Source organism: Hemiscyllium ocellatum, chromosome 14, assembly GCF_020745735.1.
Source record: "Hemiscyllium ocellatum isolate sHemOce1 chromosome 14, sHemOce1.pat.X.cur, whole genome shotgun sequence".
Classification (NCBI taxonomy): Eukaryota; Metazoa; Chordata; class Chondrichthyes; order Orectolobiformes; family Hemiscylliidae; genus Hemiscyllium; species Hemiscyllium ocellatum.
The window spans coordinates 20,959,548-20,985,857 of NC_083414.1; the positions used below are offsets into that span (position 1 = coordinate 20,959,548).

The following is a 26,310-nucleotide window of genomic DNA, read 5'->3' on the forward strand; positions in this document are numbered from 1 at the left end:
TAGTGAGTTAAGTTTTTTGGCACGAAATTTCCCTGTTGTATTTACAGAGTCTGTTGTGGGCATAATTAATCATTTGTCTAAGCATTCTACAGCTGTTTTGCTCTGCTATCCTTTTGGCTAGTGGAGTGCTGAGGATAGGTTTGTATTTCAGACATTTAGGTAATACCTGTTTCCTTAGGCGTTTGTGCAGGAAGTGACTGCCACACTACTCAGACCTCTTGGCATCATGGTAGCCCACAAACACACCAAAATAGCAGCTGATGAACTGAAAAGACCCCATACAGACAATAGGGAAAGCCCTTGTCGTTTACAACATACCTTGCAAAAACTGTAACAAACACTACGTTGGACAAACAGGCAGAAAACTAGCCACCAGGATACATGAACATCAACTAGCTGCAAAACGATATGACCCAGTCTTAAAAATATGCTTACATACAGATGAGGAAGGACACCACTTAGACTGGGACAACACATCCATCTTATGACAAGCCAAACAGAGACATGCATGAGAATTCCTGGAAACATGGCAATCTAACTGGAACTCTATCAACAAACACATCCTATTTGCCACTCTCTGAGAAAAAGAACAGCAAATGACATCACCACAGGAAATGACATCACCAACCCAAGGAAACCTAAACTCATAAATAGAAAGCAGATCATTAACATCAATGCTTCACAGGAGGTTCACTGATGATGTTACCTAGTATGGTGATGAAACATCTGAAAATGAACTTTCCAGCTCAGTGAATGAATTTACATACACAACCTCAATCTGAGCTACAAATCTTCTCTAATGCTAGGTGAATTTTATCAGTCATGTTAATTTGTCTTCTTTCTTTTGTTATTTATAGAGAATATGATTTTGTGAAGTGTTTCTATGGTTAACATTTTTCCAAAGTGATCTTTGAAAGTAAAAATAGAAGCTTTATTAAGTTGCACAAGAATAATACATAGCACTGATTTACTTTGAGTTTGATCTGTTTGGATGTTTTAGTTGCTTGCATCAGTAATTTCTCATTAAAATGTCACTCCTCAATTTCCTTCAGCCTGAGGGGGAGCTTGAAATTTACAGTATGAAGATTGAGTCCAAAGTTACTTCGCGATTTGCTCACAACATGGTAATCAACCGAGTGGTAAATCGAGCAAATGAATCGAGGGAAGCTTTCTTTGAAATGGAACTACCTAAAACTGCATTTATTACCAACTTCAGCATGTCAGTATAAACTCCATTATTCAGTTAAATTGACTAATTAGCATGAAATAACTTTAATATTTTTGAATATATGTAATATATATAAATTATATTAATTGTATATAAGACTAAAGATTTTTTTTAACCTTGCTTGATTTTTATCCCAACAAATACATCTTGCTCATACAAAATTGGGATGTTCAAATGTTTATTATTCTCTGTAAACTGACCATCATTCAAACTCTGCTGACCGTGTCTCAACTGCATCAAGTCCTGTTCATTTACCACCAATACACAAATAACTAGGCTGATTTCTGCATTTCAGAGGATTAAAGTCAATTGTGACAATATAATATTCTATAAATAAAGGCATAAAGGACAAAAGCAAGAACATAATATAAATGATGCAATAGTTTGGCTCTTAAATGCAATATTGTGTCTTATTCTGGGCATCACACTTTTGGAAAAATATGGCATACTTATGGAGGGTGCCAAAAATAATTAAGAATGGTTCCAGACATGAGGGACTTCTGCAATCAGAATTGCTCTTTCGGAGAGATGGTAGGAACAAGGTTAAACAAATTGTTTTTTTCTGTGCCGTAAATATTCTATGGTTTTAGATTTTGCTCCTTGCAAAGTTATTGCTACTGTCTAACAAATTTAAAATTTAATTTTGTTAGACAGTAGCAAAACCTTTGCAAGGAGAAACATTTTTTACAACAATAATAATGACTTTTTTACAGTGACTTTTATGTGAAAACAGATCCATGGCTACATAACAGAAGCATTAAAAGTCAAAGTAACAATGAATGACAGAAAGAAATATTCAGCCAAATGGCCACAAGCTTCTTCAAAGAAGTCAATTTTAAAAAGTGACCTCAATGAGGAAAGATGGAGAGTTGGAGAGATGCAATCGTGTGTATTCCAAATCTTGCTGTCTAACCATCTGAAGAAGCAGTCACCAGTGATGGGACAGTTTTTAAAATTAGGGAGGTTCAAGTGGGCCAGATTTGAGGAGCACTAATATCTGAGGGTTATTCGGCTGGAAGAGATCACAGAAAGGAGGGAGGGTAAGGCCAAGGGGGAATTTAAAGACAAATTTCAGAATTTTAAATTCAAGACATTGCTTGACCAGGAAACAATTTTACTTTTAATATGCTTTCATGGGATGACTGAATTGCTGGCTAGGCCAGCATTTATTGCACATCCCTAATTGCCCAGAGGGCAGTTAAGAGTTAACCATATTCTTGTGGGTCTGGAGTCACAATCAGGCCAGACCAGGTAAGGCTCACAGTTTCCTTTCCTAAAAGACATAAGTGAACCAGATGAGTTTTTCCAACAATTGATAATGGCTTCATGGTCATCATTAGACAGAATAAAAAAGCACACAACATAGAACATAGAACAATACAGCGCAGTACAGGCCCTTTGGCCCTCGATGTTGCGCTGATCCAAGCCCACCAAACCTACAATAGCCCACTATCCTCCATATGCCTATCCAATGCCCGTTTAAATGCCCATAAAGAGGAAGAGTCCACCATTGCTACTGGCAAAACAGGGCTTATCCAGGACCTCTCGCACCCAAAGTGAGAATCATACCCCTAGACCAATGAGCCAAAAGCTAGTGCTTCCAAATAAACCTGTTGAACTATAACCGGGTGATGTATGATTTTTAACCTTGTATACCCAAGTCCAACATTAGCATTTCCAAAACATCATTAGACAGTTAATTCCAGATTTTTATTTAAATTAAATTCCATCTTTGCCGTGGCAGTGTTCAAACATTGGTTCCCAAAACATTTCTTGAGTCTCCGGATTAACAAGCCAACAATAATGCCATTAGATCATCACCTCCCCCTATATAGATCAGCAAGCATATGGTGAGAAATGAACAGGACTTGATGCAGTTGAGACACAGTCAGCACAGTTTTGGATGATGGCCAGTTTACAAAGAATAGTGTGAGACAGCAGCATGTGGATATACTCAAGTCTAATGATAATGAAGTTATGAACAATGTTTCAGCTGAAGATGAGCTAAGACAGTGTGAAATGAGCTGATATAATGGCAATGGAAACAGGAAGTCTAAGTAATGTCAAGTATACAAGGTCATAAGCTTCTCTGAGTGATGTGACACTGAGGTTACGAGCAAACTGGTTTAATCTCAGACATTGCCAGGGAGAGGGATGAAGTCAGTAGTCTGGTAACCATGTTTATAGCAGGTACTGAAACCAATAGCATTAGTCTTTGCAAACCTTTATTGAGGAATTTTCTGCTCATTTACTACTGGATATCAGATTAGTCGTTCAGTTGTTTAGCAACAGTGGAAGATATGGTAGAACTGGTAGTAAGTTACGTACATGTGAAAAGTAATACTAAGCTTTTGTAAGATGTTGCAGGGGCAGCAAGTAGATGAGAAATAGGAAGGACAAAAATAGACCCTTGGAAAATGCCAGACATAATACTTTTGGAGCAGCAAGTGAAGTTGTTGAAAATGAATCTCTGGCTGCAATTAAATAGATAAGAATAGAACTAGGTGAGAACGGTTTTACCCAACAAATATCCATGGAGAGGAATTGACAGAATAATATGGCCATATATCAAAGGCTACAGACAGGTTAAGAAGGTCAAAGAGAGAGGGAAAATGTACCTTTATCACAATCAAATTGGATGCCATTTATGACTTTTAAAAAAGCAGTTTAATACTGTTGCAGGAATGGAAACCTGATCCAAGGAATTCTAACATTGACTTCCAAAACTGGGAACAGGTTTAGAAGACAATGACACATTGGAGGATGTGGAGAGGAATGGTTGTTTGCAAGGACAGTATGGCCATGGTTTGTTCATCTAAGATGAAGTGTAATTATGGCAGATCTAAAAAGAAGAGTGTTAATGCCTGAGGGATAGTAGTAATCAGCAAAGGTTATCTTGGGCCAGGAGAGGATGATGAACAGCAGCAATTTAGTGGAGATAGAATCGTGGGAGATGAACTCAGAGGACAAGAGGGAAGATAGAAAAGAAACTAAAGATGCAAATTTAGTGTTGGGGCATGCATTGGAAGAATTTTAACAAAGTGAACTAGTATAAGAGAGGGTTACACAAAAGCAATTGATTTGGGTGGTCTCAACTTTAGGGATAAGGAAGGCAGAGAGCTTCTTGCACTTACTATTGGAGGTTAAGGTGGAGTGGGCAGGTTAGATGGATTTAAGCAGATGTTTGCAGTAGGATAAAGAAGCCTAGATTTCGTTTTTGCATTACAAAATGATTTTGTAATGGTGTGCAATTTTAGTGATCGAGAGCTGGATCTGATAGGGTCTTAATTAGTCCAGCCAGATTTGGATGATTTAGCCAGTTGTCTTTGAAGTCTGTATGTGCAGTTAAGTACAGATAAGACACACCCAAATCTACTTACAAACAAACTATTCAGAATTCAGTGAATCTGTTTGAATTTCCACAGTGACTGCATCTCTGATCTTATGATTTTCAGAGTGAACAGTGGACAAGAGAAAAGTAGCAATGGGAACTAGGTAATAAACTATTTTGAGAAGAAGTTACCCCTTCAGATTCAGCCAGAGAAAACTTTTGCAAAGAAATTGGCAACGTTAGGCAATGCAACAGATATGAAAGAAAAATTAATTTCTAACTGGCTAACTTGTAGCTATTAGTACAAAATAATTTTATGTTTTCATTTTTCATCAAGATGTAAAACCTTCACAGCACAGATGCTGGTCATTCTGTTCAAGTTCACTCATCTCTTTTTCAAAGAATCCAATCAGAGCCATTCCTTCACTCTAACCCATTATTCTACATTGTTATTTCCATGAAGTGCCTATTCAAAGTCCTTTGAAATAATCTATTGTCTTCCTGCCACCACTGTCTCTAAACAGCATGTTTCATTCATCTTTTGAGAATTTATTGGCTTTACTTTCTCTTCTAAATTCCTTTTTGGTTTTAAAATCTGTACCTTTCTATTTTACATGACACGTACTGAGTATTGAATTAAATCAGTTTTGAATATTTGAGCATCTGTTCACTTGACAAAATAATTATCCTTGACAAAATAATTATAATCTTCCTTTAGATTACACCTGCTTCCTGAGATGTTAAATGATATCAAGATTTTGGTGCTTTCAATACATTTTACACTTGATTAAAATTTTGGTTGAATATAGATTAGGTTTGAGCAGTTCTGTATTCTTTACTGGAACTGTTGCAATTGATATCAATTCCTACAGCCACACTTGCCATTCTGCTGAGTTGTCTCTTCCATGGTTGAGTTTTTTTTTGTTGTTTTAGTTCCCTTTAAGACCCCATTCTTATCATGTGCTTTCTCTCTCTGTAGGACTTTAGATGGAGTGACGTACGTGGGAGCAGTAAAAGAAAAACAAGTTGCCCAGCAGCAGTACCAACAAGCAGTTTCACGAGGCCAATCTGCAGGGCTTGTAAAGTAAGAACAATTTCTAAGCATTTAACCAATGACATCCATTTTTTCACTAGTTCATTCCCCATACTCCTCGGAAGAGTGTCCACTTCAATATTGACTGCAAAGGAGCAGGAATAGCCACATGAAACTCCAATGGTAATGTCCCTTCTACCACCCCAAGACTGTCACTTGTCTATTTATCATCATTGCTTGCCAAGGTAGTTTTCAATCCACCTGGTTAATGTTTCATTAATTTAATGCAGTCTTACCTATTTACAAAGTTTTCCAGAATGAAGGGATCACTATTGCTCTGAGAACACACAAGCTAACAGAAATTGAAGATTCAGAATCTGGGGGGGTCACAACAAATACCTGCACACATTGCTGGTAATGCAAAATCACAGAAATATCGCACTCAATGTATTAAGTGGTTTCTGACAAGTTTGTTATTCATACCAGATAATGTCATTTTATAGTCATAAGAATGTAAAAATAAAACGATTAATAAAGAAAATGTATGCCCCTTTTTTTTAGAAAATGGGAGAATTGATAATGGAAAACAATGATATGGCAGAGCAATTAGACAACTACTTTAGTTTTGTCTTTGAGAAGAGACAAATAACATCTCACAAATGCTAGAGAAATAGTATGTTAGCCATCATTGCAAGAGGATTTGAATGCATGAATGGCGAGAAATTAGAGTATGAGAAGGCTCACCAGAAATATAAAATAGATAGTAAGAGCTTCTATAAATATTTCACAGAAAAATGTTTCCAAAGTGATCTGTAGTAATTTTTTTAAAAAGCCTGAAGAATTAATAATGGAAAATAAGGAGATGGCAGGTATTTTACATCAGTTTTCACTATAGAAGATATAACTAATGTCCCAGAAACAGCTATAAGTCAGGAAAAGGAAGACTGGAAGGTGCTTTGGAAAATTACAATCACCAGAGAAGTAGTTCTGAGTAAATTGTTGGAGTTGTGAGCTGATAAGTATTCATGTTCTCAGAGACTTTATCCTAGAATCTTAATTTGTCTAGTAAATTGTTAATGCATCCTAGCGCATGTGAAAATAAAAATTTGGATGCAGATTCGTAATTAAGAAAACTAATAGAATTTTAATTTGTATTTGGTTATGCATTATTTCTACTAGGCACTGGTGAGACCACATCTAGGAACTATATATTGTCTTGGTCACCTTATTTAACAAAGAATGCTAATGTACTGGATACAGACTAATACCTAGAAAGAGCATATTGTCTTCTGAGGAAAGATCAGACCGGTTAAGCTTATCTCCGCTGGAGCTTTGAGTAAGAGGTGACTTAAGTGAAACATACAGAAATCCTGAAGTATCTTAATAGGTTGGCTGTGGGGAATTATACACTAGAGATTACTGTTTAAAAATAAGGTTTACTTGCTTAAAACAGATGAGGTGTTTTGTTTTCACTGGGGATTGTGAGGCTTTAGAATTCTTCTCCTAAAAAAATGGTGGAAGTAGTTTGCTTGAATAGTTTGAAGGCAGAAGTGGATGATTCTTATTAAAAAGTGGATGAACATTTTCAGGGTTGGCAGGGATGTGGATTTGAGTTTACAGTTAGATTAGCCAGGATCTTATGGAGTGGCCCAGAAGTCATGAGATTCCGAACAGCCTACTTCTGCTCCTTGTTCATATGATGGATGGAGGAGGGTGACCACAATGTCATGTTTTGCTTGAATAATTCATGATTCATAACTGATTGAATTATATGTTGATAATATTTTCTGTGTTTCACTGCAAACAGATTATCTGGTAGGTTATTTGATTGCTGTTTTTTAGATCTTTTAGTATGAAAGTCGGTTGCTAACTATGCACTACTCCTTCACAGGTAAAGTGATAAAAGAGCAGCACACTGAAAGCTTATGATTTCAAATAAAACTGTTGAAATATAACCTAGTGTTTTGTGACTTCTGATCTTGTTCACACAGTCCAATACCAATATCACCGCATCATATTCAAAAGTAGTTCAGAGTCTGATAAATGGTTAAAGATATCCTGAGGTTGTGAAAAAGACAGGATAATTGCAAATTTTTCATTTACTATACCCATAATTGATTATTTGTAATTCATTCCTCATCATAATGATGTAGGTCTCACAGTGCAACAACAAAAGCTCTGTTGTTACTTCAATATATCACCAAGATTCCATCATCTTCCATGTATGAAAGAATAATATAACTTGTGTTTTTATGATTTCCAAAGAGCATCTGGAAGAAAAATGGAGAAGTTCAAGGTGTCAGTAAATATTGGACCAACGAAAAAAGTCACCTTTGAACTAACATATGAAGAATTATTAAAACGTAATCTGGGGAAATATGAAATGCATATCAGAGTAAAACCTAAGCAATTTGTCAAACATTTCCAGGTATTTTTCTAAAGTAGTAACATTATTAAAATCTTTTAGTTGAGACGGTTCCGAATTTTCTTATGTAATGACAATTAACTTTTTCTACATTTGGAATTGTTGTTTCCAGATAGATGTACTTATTTTTGAACCGCAAGGCATTGCCTTTCTAAATGTTGATGCAAAGTTCCTAACAAATAATCTAACTTCAATTGTGAAAAAGACTCTTACTGCAACAAAGGTATGTGGCTTTGCATAAAATACATTTTAGTTTATCAATAACTATTAAAAATTAACATTGAGTCACTGCTTTGTTCAGGGCCATGTTTCCTTTAAACCAACTCTTGAGCAACAGCGCAAATGTCCTGATTGTCATGAGACTATTCTGGATGGAGACTTCATCATAGCATATGATGTCAATAGAGACCTGTCTGCTGGTAGTGTTCAGGTAATTGAACATTATATTTAAAATGGAAGTTTCATAGGACCATTTATTCTGGTGATCTTTTGATTTTATGTGATGTATTTTTCAGGTTGTAAATGGGTATTTTGTACATCATTTTGCTCCTGGTAATCTACCTAGAATACCTAAAAATGTTATATTTGTGATTGACCAAAGTGGATCTATGACAGGGACTAAAATGCGTCAGGTAAGAAAAGTTTTTGGTCCTGAATGATATGGATGGAAAGATAATTTTTTCTTGCATTCTAAAATGTGTGCTTGTATCTCCTTCTGACACAGAACCAAGCGTCTTGGCATTGAGCTATTGCTGATCATGTAATCATAGAATCCCTACACTGTGCTAAACTAAAAATCATTCCATGATTGTTCTGAATTGAAAACAAGCTAATGGTCCCTACTATGTTTATTGTACCTGTCATAAATATCACTTTTCCATTAACACTCCATGGGCTTGCAGTCACCTGCTGTTTGACACAAATTGGATAGGTTCTTCTCAAACAGTGACCCAATCTGACCTGGTGAAAACATTTCACAAAAGTAACCAACATCTGTATACCATTATTTTGACATTTTATGGTTATCAAACATAACATTGTGTATTAGGAAAGAAAGATTGGAAAGAATCTGTCTGAAACCCTCAATATTTGAGTCCTTGCTCCATCTTGCATTGACATCATATCACAGTTCCTTATGCTCAGCAGCTACTGTTAGATGATTAGTTATTTTGAATCCACAAGCATACTTCCTGCAGGTGGGAATCTGGAACAATCTCAACATTGTTCACAATCTCAATATTCACTAGCTTTATTGTACTGAAATCCCAACACATAGCTGACTCTGCCATCTCTAGTCTTTTTATTTATTTACTCAATGTCTGAATTTTTTTCATATAATCATAGAATCCCTACAATGTGGAAGCAGGCTATTTGGCCCATCGAGTCCATACCAGTCCTCCGAAGAGCATTCTGCCTGAGGATGGAATCAAACCTGGGTCTCTGACACTATGAGGCAGCAGTGCTAACCACCATGCTGTCCCCATGATTGTTTTTGTAACAGTCATTTATAGATATATTAATGAAGTATTTATGTAATCCACTTACTAGTTCAGTAAGGCAATAAATAAATTATCCCAGCTAAAAGTTTCTAGAACTACTGTAAGCTCAATTTTATGGCCAATGCCAGGCATATTTGAGGGAGGTGGGTGCATAAAATAGGATGGGTGGCTAGCCTACTGCCTTCCTTCTCATCTCCAAGCTGTCACTCATAACATAGTGTGCAGGATAAACATTAGATAGTCTGCTTGCCCTTTAAAGTGCCTAATTCCTCCATTGTCCATAATATAGTCAGTTTAGGAAGACAGAGGAGACAGAGTCAACCACTATTACATCAATTCTAGTAAAAAGTTGGAAAGACAGGAGCAGCACCCCCTTCTGTACAATTCACAGGCACCTAGCCCAAGATGTTGCAATCTTTTAGCCTTCAAACCTGAGGGGAAAAAAGAAAGCTGAGTCTTGCCCAAGTATAGCATCCTTGTTGTTTAGTGTACACCTACTCCAGAGTTTTCAAGGGTGAAATATCAATTTCATGGGGGATAACAATGCAATTCTCACATCATTAAGGCCACCCCAATGTTTTATTGCTACAAGGCAGCCTTTATAAAGCCAGTCAAATATAGCTACCATGAAGCGTGTAGAGAGTGTGGAGTGGAGGAAGTGTTTAACATGCTTCTTGAAAAATTCAGCTGCCTGTCTCAGAGACGCAAACAAACCAAAATTCTCACCAACTGATCAGCTACTTGCTGTCTTGTACCATCACTCTGACTTGTGTTGTCTGACCTTTGTTGCTTGTAACCCCATTTCTCATTTCTGACCCCCAGCTGTCTGCTGCTCTGAGTGCTTGGGTCTGTTTCCCTTAGCCTTCACCTCTGTCCCACTTTCACTGGTACTTTGTCTAAGTCATTCAGCATTTAATTACACTTCATATGGACCATCTTCACAGCATAGCAATATGGCAAGGAAAATGATGAAGCCTGTAGTAGTAATGCATTGGTGTAATTTGTAAAGTTAATATGTTCACAGATGCAGGCTGATGTTTTGTCTCTTTCAGACAAATGAAGCCCTTCTAAAAATTTTGGATGATATGGGCACAGAAGATCATTTTGCCATTATTACCTTTCATAGCTCTTTTGAAATATGGAAAAATACCATTCATCAAGCAACTCCAAACACTGTGACTAAAGCTAAAATGTTTGTGGAAACTATTAGTGCCAGAGGAGGTAACAATTGCTACTTTAATCAATAAAATGAGAATTTCTTATACTTTATTTTCCAATAGTAAAGTTGCCATAATCTTAGAGTGTTGCAGTCTCAAAAACTACTGAGGATCACCTCAGACAAGGAGTAAGGTTGAGAAGATGGGATCCTGATGGTAAGCTCAGCAAGTACAGGAATTCAACCTGCATTCTTGGCATTACTCTGCATTGCAAGTCAGCTAACTGGGCTAACAGAACCTCATATCTTTCAATACCTGTTCATCAAAGCAATGGCCTAACAGTATTATCACTAGACTATCAGTCTAGAAACTCAGCTCGGGGACCTCAGTTTGAATACCATCATGACAAATAACAGAATTTGAGTTTGATAAAGAATCTGAAATTTAGGCTCTAATGATGACCATAAAGCCATTGTTGATTGTCAGGGAAAATCTATCTGATTCACCAATATCCTTTGCGAACAAATTTGCCATTGTTTTTCTGGACTGGGCTACATGTAAGGTAAAAACAATGACTGCAGATGCTGGAAACCAGATTCTGGGTTAGAGGTGCTGGAAGAGCACAGCAGTTCAGACAGCATCCGAGGAGCAGTAAAATCGATGTTTCTGGCAAAAGCCATTCATCAGGAATACAGGCCTGAAGGATAGAGAGATAAATGAGAGAAGAGTGGGGTGGGGAGAAAGTAGCATAGAGTACAATAGGTATTGGGGGAGGGGATGAAGGTGATAGGTCAGGGAGGAGGGTGGAGTGGATGGGTGGAAAAGAATATAGGCAGGTAGGACAAGTCATGGGGACAGTGCTGAGCTGGAAGTTTGGAACTGGGGTGAGCTGGGGGAAGGGGAAATGAGGAAACTGTTGAAGTCCACATGGATGCCCTGGGGTTGAAGTGTTCCGAGGGCTACATGTAACTCCAGAACCCCAGCAACATGCTGACTCTTAAATGCCCAATGGGCAATTAGGGATTGGCAATAAAAGCTAGCCGAGCCAGAAATGCCAACACTCCATGCGTGATTTTTTTAAAAAGGCGTTACTTTTTATTTCCTGTTCAGATCTCTTTTCCTTTACTCCATCCAGGCCATCAGGTCACAAGCTGGCCACTGGGTGATAAGATATGAAGAACAACATGGATAGGTTTGATCAGCAACTTTGGTAGAGTTATGTGTAACTCATGAGGTGTTTAGATGGTACCTGTCATTGTTGGATATTAAATGTAAGCTAGGAAATCTGAGAAAATGAGAATTTTAATAGTGGTGATATTAGGAAATGCAAAGGAGATGGACAAAAATACTGATTTTGGGAGCATGAGCAGAATTTGGGAAGGAGTAACATTCATGCCATACAATTGTCAGGCAATGACTATCTCCAACAAGAGAGAATCTAAGAATTGTCCCTTGATGTTCAATTCCATTATCATCACTGAATACCCCAATACCAAGATCCTGGGCTTATCATTGCTCAAAAACTAAACTGGACCAATCATATAAATACATTGGCTACAAGAGCAGGTCAGAAGCTAGGAATTCTGTGACAAGTAACTCACTTCCTGTTTCTCAGATGCCAGTTCACCCTCCATAAGGCATAATCCAGGAGTGTAATGGAATACTCTCCACTTGTCTGGATGAGTGCAGCTCCAACAATAATCAAGCTAGACATATCCAGCACAAAACTGCCCCCTTGATTAGTATCTCATGCACCACCTTCAACATTGCTCCCTTCACGATTGGTGCACACTAGCAGTAATTCACCAAGGATCCCTCAACAGTATGAAGCTAAGTCCAGACATCAACCATCTTGAAGGACAAGGGAGTAGTTGAATAGGAGTACCACCACCTGTACATTCCAATCCAAGCCTTTCATTTCAAACGAAGCCACCATTTTTTCACTTTTTCTGGGTCAAAATCTGTGTAATACCTTTCTAACAACAACATGGGTGTCGTCACACTCTAGGGATTTCAGCAGTTTAAGGAAACAGCATATCATTTCTTTCTCCAGGGCGATTAGCGATGGTGATAAATGCTGGCCTAGCCAGGAGTACTAGCATCCACAGCAATCTCTTCCCTGGCAGCAGAGATGTCTCTTGGAGTGATTTCTGATCCAAATAGAATTGCCTCCTAATCCTATCCAAAGCCTTATTACAGAGTTTGGTTGATCTCTCTGGCCGACTGTATTTATCCAACTCTTGTCAACTCCACTGGTGCATTAGGGCATCCCTCCCCTGTCCTGCCCTAACTGAGTAGATTTAAAACTTTAAATGTAGCTGCATTTATGTTTCCTTTTTAATACATTTTAATAGCCAGTGATCCAATGCTGATCAATATTGGTGACAATGATCATATTTTATTCGGCAGAACTGAAACTTGCGACGTTATTATCTGAGAAGCATTTTACGAAGTAAAATTGAGAGTTATAATATGCCTTTTATGCTTTTGGTTAAAGTCGCAGTAACAGTGCCTGAACCCCTGCCCAAGCACTTGACTTTTCCTCCAGGTGTCTTGTCAAAGTTTTTTCCATCTGCTCCCTATATGTACTGTGCTTCTTGTATTTTGTTTCGTAATTCAAAACAACTAAAGTTCACTAAAGCAGTTATTGACTGACACTTATCACCTTATTAACCAATGACAGAAATGTCTTGCAGACTATTTCATGTATGGTCTAATACCCCTTAAATTACATTTCTTTCTATTGTTGAAGATATTATAGGATAAAATATCGTCTTTTTACACTGACTGGCGGTATCTTCTCCTATCCAGTTTTGAACTAAGGCACACTTCTCTCTTAATCCCATCACATTCCAATTCATAGTCAAAGTCCCATGGAACATAGGGATCTTGAAGTGCAGCACTAGTTTGCCTACGTCCGGGCTCCAGTCCCACTTACACTAGATGTGTGTTATAATATGTCCTCAAAAATTGATCCAAAATAATTTCCAGTGGAACATAAATGCCACTGCTAGCCTTTGTTTTTCTTATTGTTGCTGCTCTTTCAATTTATTTTTAATTAGCCATAATCTTGCGCTTCTCTTACCCTGACTACACAATAGATAACCATGCCTGCCAGGCATAAATGTTTTCAAATTAGTAAATATGGACACAGGTAAATATGCACACATGTTTATCGACATTCTTGAAATTATAAGGCAATAATACTTAAATTAAATGTTTTCCCTGTAAGGCAATTTGTGAATAAAATTGAAGACTCCAACTGCCTCTATCAAATTCATTTTCCCACACTTTGCAATTTTATCTAAATGAACTTCTCTTGATTATCAAATAAACAGTCAGTTGACACTTTAACTTCTGAAATTCAGTTGTATAATTTACACTTTGCGAAACCAAATATATTTTTACAAGACTATAACATTTTAAAAGACCAGGTATTCTTTGTTTTCTTTTGCAGGAACAAATATAAATGATCCAATGTTGAAAGCAGTAAACCTTCTAAATAAGGCCCATCAAGACAAGCTTCTGCCTGAAAGAAGTGTCTCTATGATTATTTTGTTAACTGATGGTGATCCAAATGAAGGTTAGTGAAAATAAATGCCTTCAATTTCGGACTTGTAAACTATTGCCCATAATATAGTAGGTGGGTAAAACAGCTCTGCCGGTTTGCACACTCTTAGAATAACTGAAATCCCTAATTTCACCCAGCCTCCACAATGCAGTGGCCAGTAGAAAATGGGGGACTCAGAGGGCTGCTCTCCCATTGACTTGAATGAAATGAATGAAAAGAAGAGTGCTACAGTAGTAAGGAAAAGTTGCTGCAACTGTACAAAGCATTAATGTGATCGCAACTGGAGTACTGCTACAATTTTGGTCACCTTACTCGAGGATGGATGTGGTGTATTGGAGGTGGTTCAGAGAAGGTTCATTAGATTAATTCGAGAGTTGAGGAGTTTGTGTTAGGAAGAGAAATTAGGCAGTTTAGGCCTATACTCCCACATGTTTAGAAGGATGAAAGGAGATCTAATTGAAGTTTATAATACAGAGTCATAGAGTCATAGAGATGTACAGCATGGAAACAGACCCTTCGGTCCAACCCACCCATGCTGGCCAGATATCCCAACCCAATCTAGTCCTACCTGCCAGCACCAGGCCCATATCCCTCCAAACCCTTCCTATTCATATACCCATCCAAATGCCTCTTAAATGTTGCAATTGTACCAGCCTCTACCACATCCTCTGGCAGCTCATTCCATATAAGTACCACCCTCTGTGTGAAAAGGTTGCCCCTTAGGTCTCTTTTATATCTTTCCCCTCTCACCCTCTAGTTCTGGACTCCCTGACTCCAGGGAAAAGATTTTGTCTATTTATCCTATCCATGCCCCTCATAATTTTGTAAACCTCTATAAGGTCACCCCTCAGCCTCTAACACTCCAGGGAAAACAGCCCCAACCTGTTCAGCTGTTCCCTGCAACTCAGATCCTCCAATCCTGGCAACATCCTTGTAAATCTTTTCTGAACCCTTTCAAGTTTCACAACATCTTTCTGATAGGAAGGAGACCAGAATTGCATGCAATATTCCAACAGTGACCTAACCAAGGTCCTGTACAGCCGCAAATGACCTCCCAACTTCTGTACTCAATACTCTGACCAATAAAGGAAAGCATACCAAACACTTTCTTCACTATCCTATCTACCTGCGAATCCACTTTCAAGGAGCTATGAACCTGCACTCCAAGGTCTCTTTGTTCAGTAACACTCCCTAGGACCTTACCATTAAATGTATAAGTGCTGCTCAGATTTGCTTTCCCAAAATGCAGCACCTCGCATTTATCTGAATTAAACTCCATCTGCCACGTCTCAGCCCATTGGCCCATCTGGTCAAGATCCTGTTGTAATCTGAGGTAACTCTCTTTGCTGTCCACTACACCTCCAATTTTGGTGTCATCTGCAAACTTACTAACTGTGCCTCTTATGCTCGCATCCAAATCATTTATGTAAATGACAAAAAGTAGAGGACCCAGCACCAATCCTTGTGGCACTCCACTGGTCAAAGGCCTCCAGTCTGAAAAACAACCCTCCACCATCACCCTCTGTCTTCTACCTTTGAGCCAGTTCTGTATCCAAATGTCTAATTCTCCCTGTATTCCATGAGATCTAACCTTGCTAATCAGTCTCCCATGGGGAACCTTGCCGAATGCCTTACTGAAGTCCATATAGATCACATCTATTGCTCTGCCCTCATCAATCTTCTTTGTTACTTCTTCAAAAAACTCAATCAAGTTTGTGAGACCTGATTCCCCACACACAAAGCCATGTTGACTATCCTGAATCAGTCCTTGCCTTTCCAAATAAATGTATATCCTGTCCCTCAGGATTCCCTCCAACAACTAGCCCAACACCGAGGTCAGACTCACCAGTCTATAGTTCCCTGGCTTGTCTTTACTGCCCTTCTTAAACAGTGGCACCACATTTGCCAACCTCCAGTCTTCCGGCTCCTCACCTGTGACTATCGATGAAACAAATATCTCAGCTAAAGGAGATTAACAAAGTCAAATTAGAAAACATGTTTCCTTGCATAAGGCAATCTGGAATGAGAGGTCATAGTTATAAGGAGTAGATGACTTAAAACAGAAATGAAGAGGAACCACTTCTCTCAAAGGTTTGTAGATCTGTGGAATTCACTACCGTGGAGTGTGGTAGATGCTGGGACATTGAGTAAATTTGTGGATGAATTAGACAGAGTTTTAATTATAATGAGTTGAAGGGTTTTGGACAGCAGGCAAGAAAGTTGTGTGGGAGCTGAGATATGATCAGCCATGTTTGTATTAAATTGTGGTCAAGACTTGAGGAACTGAATTGCCCAATCCTAGCCCCAGTTCTTATGTTCCTTTTTGAGAGGGTGTTCTATGCACATTGTGGTACTAAACTCCAATATTTTGCCTCCTCCCTTTATTTTGTGCCTTTCCCTTTGGCCTCCATACCCTGGCCCTGTACCTGTACCCACTCCTGCAAGCTCCTTAATTCCTCCCCAGCCAAATCTGAAATCCTTATAATTGTCTTCCTGCAAACTGAATATAATTCCATTAATGCCCATTGGTGACTTCTTGAGGGTGGGACTTCCACTTCCCATGGACTGAACTAAAGTTTGAAACTGAACTGAGCCAGGTTAGACCTGAGATTGATGGTATCAGGCCTTACATTCTGGTGCTTCCTTTTCTGCTGATGTTAAAAAATGTGATGATTTCATGTTTCATGACCAATACCTTCAGGTAATTAACAGCATAATAGAAATAAAACATCTAACATTGCTTTTAGAGAAATGCCTAACCAGATGGATTATCTATTTCACAAATTTGGGGAATTTAGAAGACTCCCTAGGTCACTTCCTTAAGTAATCTGAATTAATTCCAATTGCCTTCAATCTGTTTATGCTTTAATGGGACCCAAAAGTATGAGAGTTGCCTTTCTGAGTACACTTCCGGCTCTGAGAAAAATTTGGCTAGCCTTAATACCTTTTCATACCCACAGGATTTCTCTTAGCGGTTTATAAATAATTAATTATTTCTGAAATTTAGTCACTGCCAATTACCTTCAAACAAGATTCCACAAAAAAATTTGTTTGTAATCATAAAATCTGTTGTTTTGTGTTTATTGAGAGACAAAATTAGTCTGGATAACAATGAGAATTTTCCAGTAATCCATATGCTTTCAGCACCTTATCGATACCCACTAGCCATGGGTCAGATATTTTCTAAACAGCTTGTTTAAGGATGTTATTAAACAGCACTGAAGCAGGTGGACCTTGAATCTGGGCCTCCTGGCTAAGAGATAAGGACATTATGAGCCAAACATTCGGAGAACTGTGTTCTTAGACCAAACTTGATCCAATTCTACTGTGCCATGAGGGCCCTCACTTTTAATCATCACAATCAATATGATGCCATGGAATTTTTAACACATCTGAGGCAGTTTATTATCTCATCTCAAAGACAACATCTCTAACATTGCATTGACAGCCTATATTAAGGTGCTTCCATCTCCAGAGTGTGATTTAAAGCCACAATCCTCTCACTCAGAGGGTAGAAAGTTCCCATTGAGTAATGTGTAACACCTTGTATGTGTGTACTCCCTCCCTTTTTCCAGAGGCAAGTTGAATCAATGCTGGGTTAGGCAGAGTTTGACTTTAGCCCAAACCTGCTTTCTACGAGGATATTAGAGCATACAGACTAATGTGGAGGTACTGATGTTGGACGGGGATGGACAAATTCAGAAGTCACATGACATCAGATTATAGTCCAATGGGTTTATTTGAAATCTGAAATTTTTAAATCACTGTCAAAGGCACAGTGCTCATAAAGCTTGTGATTTCAAATACAGAAAATGACATGATGAGAGTACCTTGCATTATTACAGAGAATTCAACTGTCAATGAGAAGTTGACCTATTGAGGAACATGTCATGAAATACCTGTCTCAGTAATATAAATACTGCACATATGGCTTAGTAATTCTATAAATGGGGTCAATCTTCTAAATAACCCAAGTCAACCACCTTCAGCTTTCTGACAGAACATCTGAACAAGTCTGTGAAAATAGGAATACCTGCATAGTTCATTATCATGTCTTAGAATTGGATCAAGTTTGGTCTGAGAACACAGTTCTCCGAATGTTTGGCTCAAAAAAAAATTATATTTGCTTTTTTTTAATTATAGGTGTATCAAACCCAACAACAATCCAGCAGAATGTGAAAAGTGCCATTAATGGCAGGTACAATGTGTATTGCCTTGGGTTTGGTTTTGATGTTAAATACAGTTTTCTGGAGAAAATGGCACTGGACAATAATGGTGTAGCACGGAGAATTTATGAGGATTCAGATGCTCCCTTACAACTTCAGGTAAAATAATTATTAAATATTTAAATATGTTGGCTTATTTAGCATGGCCCAGGATTGCCTCAGAGCTGTTTCCACTGCTCTCACAATTTCAGTGCAAATGCAGCCAATTGATGCAAGTGACCTGGATTATAAGCACACTTCTGCTAGTTAAAATAGCAGAGTGGGATCATCTCTGAGAGAAATTAATCTAGATATTAATCCAGCCAGGTAGCACGAAGGCAAGTTTGTGATGGACACAGGGTTTATAGCCTGACTGATTTTGCTCACCATTATTTTTAATGTTGCACATAATTAGATGGGAAGGATATGCTTGATAACACCATCATAACAGTTCAGTATGGTTGCAGTTTCACTTAGATTTGTATTTGCGCCCTGCTGCAATATATGGTAAGTTTTAGACAATTGTAAGATTGAGAGAATTCTGTGAATAGGACAGCTATCATAAAGAAATGCAAATATGAGGAATGATTTTGTGGTAAGTGTACTTTGGACAATTATAATTTTAGTACTTATGTAATTTTATTCCGACATATTTCTACAGGTTTGCCCTCCTGTTTCAAAGTTGAATCCAGGGTCTCTAGATTTCATTGCAGTTTTCACACTGTCAGCTGAAACTGAGTAACAAATCTTGTCCAAAGATGTGCAGGTCAGGTGAATTGGCCATGCTAAATTGTCCATCATGTCAGGTGCATTAGTCAGAGGGAAATGTGTCTGGGTGGGTTACTCTTTTGAAGGTCGATATGGACTTGTTGGGACGAAGGGCCTGTTTCCACTGTAGGGAATTTATCTGTCTATCTAATCTTACAAATCTTCAATATTAGGAGTAAACAGACTCACAAGTTCATTTGAACTCGTGTTTCAGTGGTTTTTTTCAGGCTCTTTAATGTCATGATTAGTTAAAAAGTATGTCAAATTCCTAAATTTTCTGATTTTTTTCACAGGGATTTTATGATGAAGTAGCAAACCCCTTGCTTTTGAATATTGAATTGCAATATCCTGAGAATGCAATCTCAGATTTAACTCAGGCAAATTTTAGGCAGTATTACGATGGGTCAGAAATTGTAGTGGCTGGCAAGATTTCAGACAATCACCTGGATTTTCTCACAGCAGAGGTCATTGCTCACACTGTAAGTACTCACTATCAGTTTTTCCAATTAACTTATTGACATTCTAGATCAATCATATATATTGCAGTAGGAGTTGTTTTGCTCATTATGCCTGTATTCACCCTTTATGAGAATAATATGCTTAACTCTATTTTCCTCCTAATTTAAATCATGGCTTTACAAAAGTATTCTTAAATTTATTTATCTATTTCCCTTTTTTATTATCATGAATTCTGTTTCTAATGCCTCCCCGGGAGCTGTAAGGGGTGAGGTGAGAGTGCCTGCCCTTGACAAAGTGGCAGCATTTGACTGGACATAACATCAAAGAGCCCGAGTACGACTGGAGTCAATCTCTGCACTGATTGAAGCCATACCTAGTATAAAGGAAGGTAGTTGTGTTGGAGATAAGTCATTTATGTATCAGCACACTGCAGGAGTTCCTCAGGATGATATCCTAGGTTCAGTCATCTTCCGTGACCTTCCATCCATTATGAGAAGTGGGGATGTTCACAAATGATTGCAGAATGTTCAGCTCATTCTGTGACTTCTTACATAATGAAGCAGCCTTGCTTATATGCTGCAAAATCTGGACAATATCTAGGCTTGATAAGTGGCAAGTATTATTCACACCATACAAGTACCAGGCAATACAGAAATTTCTAGAAAAGCTCAGCCAGTCTGGCAGCATCTGTGGACAAAAGCAGAGTTAATGCTTACTTCTGTTCTGAGGAAGGGTCAATGGACTCAAAGTTTTTCCAGCAATTTCTGTTTTTGTGCTCGGCAATGATGATCTTCAACTAGAATCTCCAACTATTGCCCCCTGATGTTCCATGGTATTACTAAACCACTGTCCTTTCCATTATCAACATTCTGGTGGTGATCATTGACAAGAAGCTGAACTGGACAATTGAGACAAATTCTGTGCCTATAACAGCTGGGCAGAAGCTAAGAGTTCTGCAACAAGTAACTTGCCTTTCATTGTCTCAATGTCTGTTCACCAGCTACAAGGCAGAATCCAGGAGTGTGATGGAAACTCTCCACTTGTTATCATATTCTTGTGGTATCTTTCTTAACGCAGAATTACCACCGTCAAACTGGTTTGGTATATACCGCAGGTTCAGTTTACTTGAAAATTTCAAGCTGATTTACTTAACAGACAAACTGATAACTTGCAGTAACAAAACAAGTTGTATTTATAAACTTTATCTAGCACTCTGTAGCCTGGATTTCTCCTGGTTGCTGGTCATGTGGTGTCTCCCTGATCCTTAGCTCATGGAGGCAGCTCTGAAGGCAATAATAAACAGATGCAGCTCCAACAACATTCATGAATGTTGATACCACCGAGGTGAAAGTAGCCTGTTTGATTGGTACTACATCCACCACATTGACTTCCTCCAACATTGACTCAGTAGCAGCAATGTATTCTATCTACATGATACACATAGGAATTCACCATGGCTCATTAGTCAGCACCTTCCAATCCATAACCGCTACCATCTAGAAGGGCAAGGGCAGCAGATGCAAAGGAACACTAAAGCCTGCAAGTTCTGCTCCAAGCTACTCACCATTTTGACTTATAATTATATGCTCTTCTTTCATTGTCTGCCTTCTGACTAATACTGTGGGTGTATGTACAAGGAATACAACAGTTTAACTTCAAATTGTAAGATTGTTACAGAACAAAACAAACAAGGCATGATGTGCCTTCCTAATCTTTTTACTGTAAGTTTCAACCTAACACCTTAATTCTTCAACAGGCCAGTGAAAACCTAACTCTAAAAGCTGAAGTGCAAGTATCAGAAGGTGAAAATGTTACTCAGCAGCAGCAATACATTTTTGGTGACTTCACTGAGCGACTGTGGGCCTATTTGACCATACAACAGCTCTTAGAGAAGCGGTAAAGTAACTGCAGTCATCTGTCTATGAATGTAACAACATAAAAATGTATTTATATACAAGCAATAATAACTAGACTTATATTGCTGGCCCATTAGAACTTGAAAAGTAGAATGACATTGTGCAAAATGACTAATAACAATTTAGTCACTTTAATTATCTGTTTTGATTATTTGTAGAGTCAAAATGTATGAAGAGTTAAATGTGCTAACAGAAATATTTGTTTAAATCACAGCACAAATATTTAAGTGCTGGATAACAATACATTGCACAATTAATTGTTGCCAATTGTTACCATCAGGGTTTCTGCAGAGACAAATGAAAAGGGAAACCTAACTGACAGAATTCTGGAACTGTCACTGAAGTACAGCTTTGTAACCCCATTAACATCAATGGTTGTTACAAAACCAGAGGAAAACAAGAATGACAGCTTTGTGGCTGACAAATCAACAGAAGATGGTAATGTCTGAATAAAACTACTTTTCATCCAGCCTTGATTTTAAAATTGATATTCACCCTTTATATCAGTCAGTATATTTGATTTAAAAGGCCACCTGTTTTGCTGATGCAGAGATTTCATTTTTCAGTTAATTGTCAATTAAGATCTCTGAAGTACTAAAGACAAAGGTTAATGCAGTGGATGCTGAAGATCTGTAATGAAAACAGCAAGTGCTAGAAGAGGTCTGGAAGCATCTGTGGAGAGAGAGATAGAGCTAATGTTTCACATCCAATATGATTCTTTGGAGCATTATTAAAAAATAAAACTAACTGTTTGAAAAGAGATAACCTTAAAAGAAAAATTAGTAATTAAATTTTACAAAGAAATTAAATCCTGAACCATGCAAGATTTTCCAAAGACAATGAAAAGCAGCTAAGAGATTTAGTTATATTGAAGAAAGCTAACTGATCATCCAAGTTCATGAGAGGCAACTACACTGCTTCATAATTGAAAAAAAAAATGAAACACTATTATTAGATAATAATGTTGCTGTTTTGTTCTGTGGATCACCAAAAGACATCAGAAAAATGTGAGTCTCCATTTTCCTTTTTTTCCTTTACTTTCTAATTATTTTATGAAGAATATATTTTCTATTCTTTCTTTCATATTCCTTCCCACACAAAGAACTTCTACTATTATATAGATCATTAAGTTCAACTCTAATTCTCTAGCTCTCTCTCATTGTGCGTCAATTTCAAGTGGCTGAAATTGATGATGGACTCAGTATTAGATTGGTACACTCATTAAAGCAGGCATTCTACCTATTATTTATCCCAAATTGTTTCCAATATAGTAACATGGACCTACTGTCAGCAAAGGATTTTATATTGCAGAATATTGGTCACCATTGTCCCAAGGACAAATGAGCCACCTGCCACCTACAGCACCATTAATTTGGTAACAGAGAAGATGACAGACTCAGTAGATACTTTGAATGAGCAGAAATCTAGCAGATGGGGTACTATTGGGAAAATTCAAGGTTTTCATTTTGGTAAGAAGAATGAAAAAAACAGAACTGAGAAAGTTTGTGGAGTTCGATGATGTAGATCTTGATTTTTTTGGTGCATGATTCATAAAATGCAGGAACAGCACATAATCCAAAAGGCTAGTGGTATACTGTCCTGTATTATAAGAGGAATTGATGTAAAATTAAAATTTCTATCCTTTGGTTATACTGCTAGATCACATCTTTGAACACTGTTTGCAGTTTTGATTTCCTTGTTTGAGGAACGATATAAATGCATTTGAGGCAGGTCAAGTGAAATTTACTAAATTTATACCTGGAATGAATGGGATAAGTTACAAGAATAGTTTGTAGAACATGGGTTTATTTCTATTAGAGTTTGGAAGACCATGTGGGACTTGATTGAAACAGTTTGAGAGTTCAAAGGCCTACTTTTCCTGCTGTTAGGTATGTTTGCATTCCTCTGGTTGGAGCCTTCCTATTCTGTTACCTTTTTATTAACCACTCCTCAGTCTATGCCTGTATGTCATCCCATCCAAATGATCTAATTGTAACCGTGCAATGTCTCCTGTGCATTCTTGTGTTCAAATCAATTCACAGTTGTACATTTCCCTACTCCTTCAGTCCTATGATCTAATGGGAACTCAACATGCCTCTGAAGTCTTTTGTGCATCTACCATCTTCTTGGCCCATCAACAGTATGTCCAAGCTGTCCAAGCACTACTCTCAAGAATTCCCTCCTTAAATCTCTCCATTTGGCCATATCCTCAAAGAACTAAATAAAATCCTACCTTTTTGACCTAACATAGTTAGATGTCCCATTTCTGCTTCTTTGGATTTGCATTCATTTTTGCCAGATTGCACTCCTGTAAGGTATATTTTATGACATAAAAGGTTCCATATAAATACAAATAAATTGTCATTTATCTATTTCTACCTCCACAGTTTCTGTGAAGAATGCCTGAATATCTTCTGTTTTTCTAAAATATATATCATTATTCCAAAATCAATATTCTATAAATATCATGTGCTTTTTTGTTGCTTTCTTTTTCAATATATGTCTCTTTTCTATATTTGTTTAAATCTCTCTTCTTCTTGCATATCATGTGGTCACAGGCAATTGACTAAGAGCTGTAAACAAAAAGGGTCTACTTTTACAATGTATGTAATTCTTTAAAACATGGATCCAACAACATTATATGGATACATGTTGGACACTGGTGCAGTTTTTAAAAATATGTAAATATATGTGTTTCACATTATTTTCCAGAAAAACCCAGCGCACAAAAAACACATCATAGTGCTCCAGGATATAAAAGCCGTAAGTTTTTGGAAACCAACATTAATCTTATTTCAATGTGTACCTGAGAAATACGGTAACATGCCATTGAAGTGTGTGAGATTCTTTGTTGAAAAAAATATGTGAATGAAGCCAATGCACTTCCCTCACCAAAATAAAAATCTTGGTTGTGGCAACTCTGTAAACAGAGAATGACAAAGGAACATCTGCCAGAGCCAAAGTGCTTCTATCACTAATAATTTCATCCCTTTACCCCAACAATTGGGCAGAATTTAATGCCCTTCAGTAATGAATTTGCAGTTGAGGATGAGTTTAATCAGGCAGGTGAATGCAGGTAAGGAACATCAGGTCATTCCTCCTCTGCCTGTTTTCGTCCAAAATGATTTGTAGAATGTTTTCCTGTCAAATTATTAATGCTGACTCATCTCAGCAGCAGACAGGGGAATCAGTATGTGGGAAGACCAAAGCTTCAGAGAAAGGGATTCTTATTTAAAATTCTGCTGCAAAGGCTGAAGAAGTACACTTTCACTGTAAACTCACTATTCAATAGATCAGAACATAACTGGAAAAAACATTTTTATTTTACAAAGTCAGATTTTGAATTTAAAAAAATCAATCAACCAAATTTCTTAATGAATCCAGTTATGAGTTTGTTGCAAAGCACATATTCTCTTCTCTTTTCTCTTCTGTTCTCTTTACTCTTTTCTTCTCTTTTCTCTTCTCTTTTCTCTTTTTTTCTCTCTTCTCTTTCTCTCTTTGCACTCTCTCTTCTCTCTCCCTCTCTCTATCGCCTCTCTCTGGGAGAAAGCCTGTGATATACCTAAAAATTAGCATAAACAGAGAGAGGTCTGAGTAGTCTGCAGCTTGATGTTTGTTTTTGTGGTGTGTTTTTCTGATTTGAAGCCTGTGTTCAGTGATGTTCTTCAGAGATCAGTTTTGGGGCCCTTGTTGTTTGTGGTCTACATAAGTGATTTTGAATTGAATATAGAATGGTTGATCAGAACATTTGCAGGTGATATGAAAATTGATAGGGTGGTAAACAGGGAGATGAACTTAGATTACAGAGGGATGTAGATAGGCTGGACAGATGGGCTAATCAGTGGCAAATGGAATTCAGTCTGAATAAATGTGTGGTGATGTACTTGAGCAGGACAAACAAGGCAAGGGAATACATGACAAACAGCAGGACCTTGATTGCATCAAAGATCAGAGGGACCTGAGTCTGCATGTCCACTCATCCCTTAAGGTAGTGAGACAGATACCTAAAATGATTAGGAAGGCATATTTTCCTTTGTTTGCTGAGGCATAGAGTTTTAAAATCAGTAAAGTTATGTTTAAATTGTATAAAACATTGGTTAGGCCAAAGCTAGAATATTGTGTGCAGTTCTGGAATCCACATCATAAGACGGATGTGATTGCACTGGAGAGGAGATTTACCAGGACATTGCCTGAGCTGGAGAGAGAGTTAGGTATGAAGGAAGGTTGGATAGAAAAGAATTGCTTTCTTTGGAGCACAGTAGACTTTGGTTGAAGTGTTCAAAATTGAGGGACATAGATAGGAACAATAGGAAGGATTTTTTACCCTTGGTGGTGGCATCAATAAACAGCAGCTGAAAATGTGTTGCTGGAAAAGTTCAGCAGGTCAGGCAGCATCCAAGGAGCAAGATAATCGACGTTTCGGGCATGAGCCCTTCATTCCTGAAGAGGGCTCATGCCCGAAATGTCAATTGTCCTGCTGCTTAGATGCTGCCTGACCTGCTGCGCTTTTCCAGCAACACATTTTCAGCTCTGATCTTCAGCATCTGCAGTCCTCACTTTCTCCTCAATAAACAGCAGGCATACATTTAAGGTGATGAGGAGATTTAGAGGAGATGTGAGAAAAATTATTTCACCAGAGCATGGCAGAGATTTAGAAATCACTATCTGGAAGGGTGGTAGAGGCAGAAACCCTCAGAACATTTAAGAAGTATTTAGGT

At 37.8% G+C, this 26,310-nt stretch overlaps 1 protein-coding gene across 2 annotated transcripts in view; it reads left to right on the top strand.

The window, feature by feature from the left end:
• The window catches only part of LOC132822285 (inter-alpha-trypsin inhibitor heavy chain H3-like), a 50,045-nt gene that overhangs the window by 10,362 nt on the left and 13,373 nt on the right, over positions 1-26,310 (top strand). For both annotated transcript variants that reach the window (XM_060835461.1, XM_060835462.1), the window contains 13 exons: positions 1,053-1,219; positions 5,539-5,643; positions 7,858-8,020; positions 8,130-8,240; positions 8,319-8,447; positions 8,533-8,649; positions 10,569-10,737; positions 14,131-14,256; positions 18,388-18,569; positions 19,511-19,696; positions 21,433-21,572; positions 21,873-22,030; positions 24,305-24,355. In XM_060835461.1, coding sequence (XP_060691444.1) covers positions 1,053-1,219; positions 5,539-5,643; positions 7,858-8,020; positions 8,130-8,240; positions 8,319-8,447; positions 8,533-8,649; positions 10,569-10,737; positions 14,131-14,256; positions 18,388-18,569; positions 19,511-19,696; positions 21,433-21,572; positions 21,873-22,030; positions 24,305-24,355 — 1,804 coding nt within the window. The remainder of the gene's footprint in view (positions 1-1,052; positions 1,220-5,538; positions 5,644-7,857; positions 8,021-8,129; positions 8,241-8,318; positions 8,448-8,532; positions 8,650-10,568; positions 10,738-14,130; positions 14,257-18,387; positions 18,570-19,510; positions 19,697-21,432; positions 21,573-21,872; positions 22,031-24,304; positions 24,356-26,310) is intronic.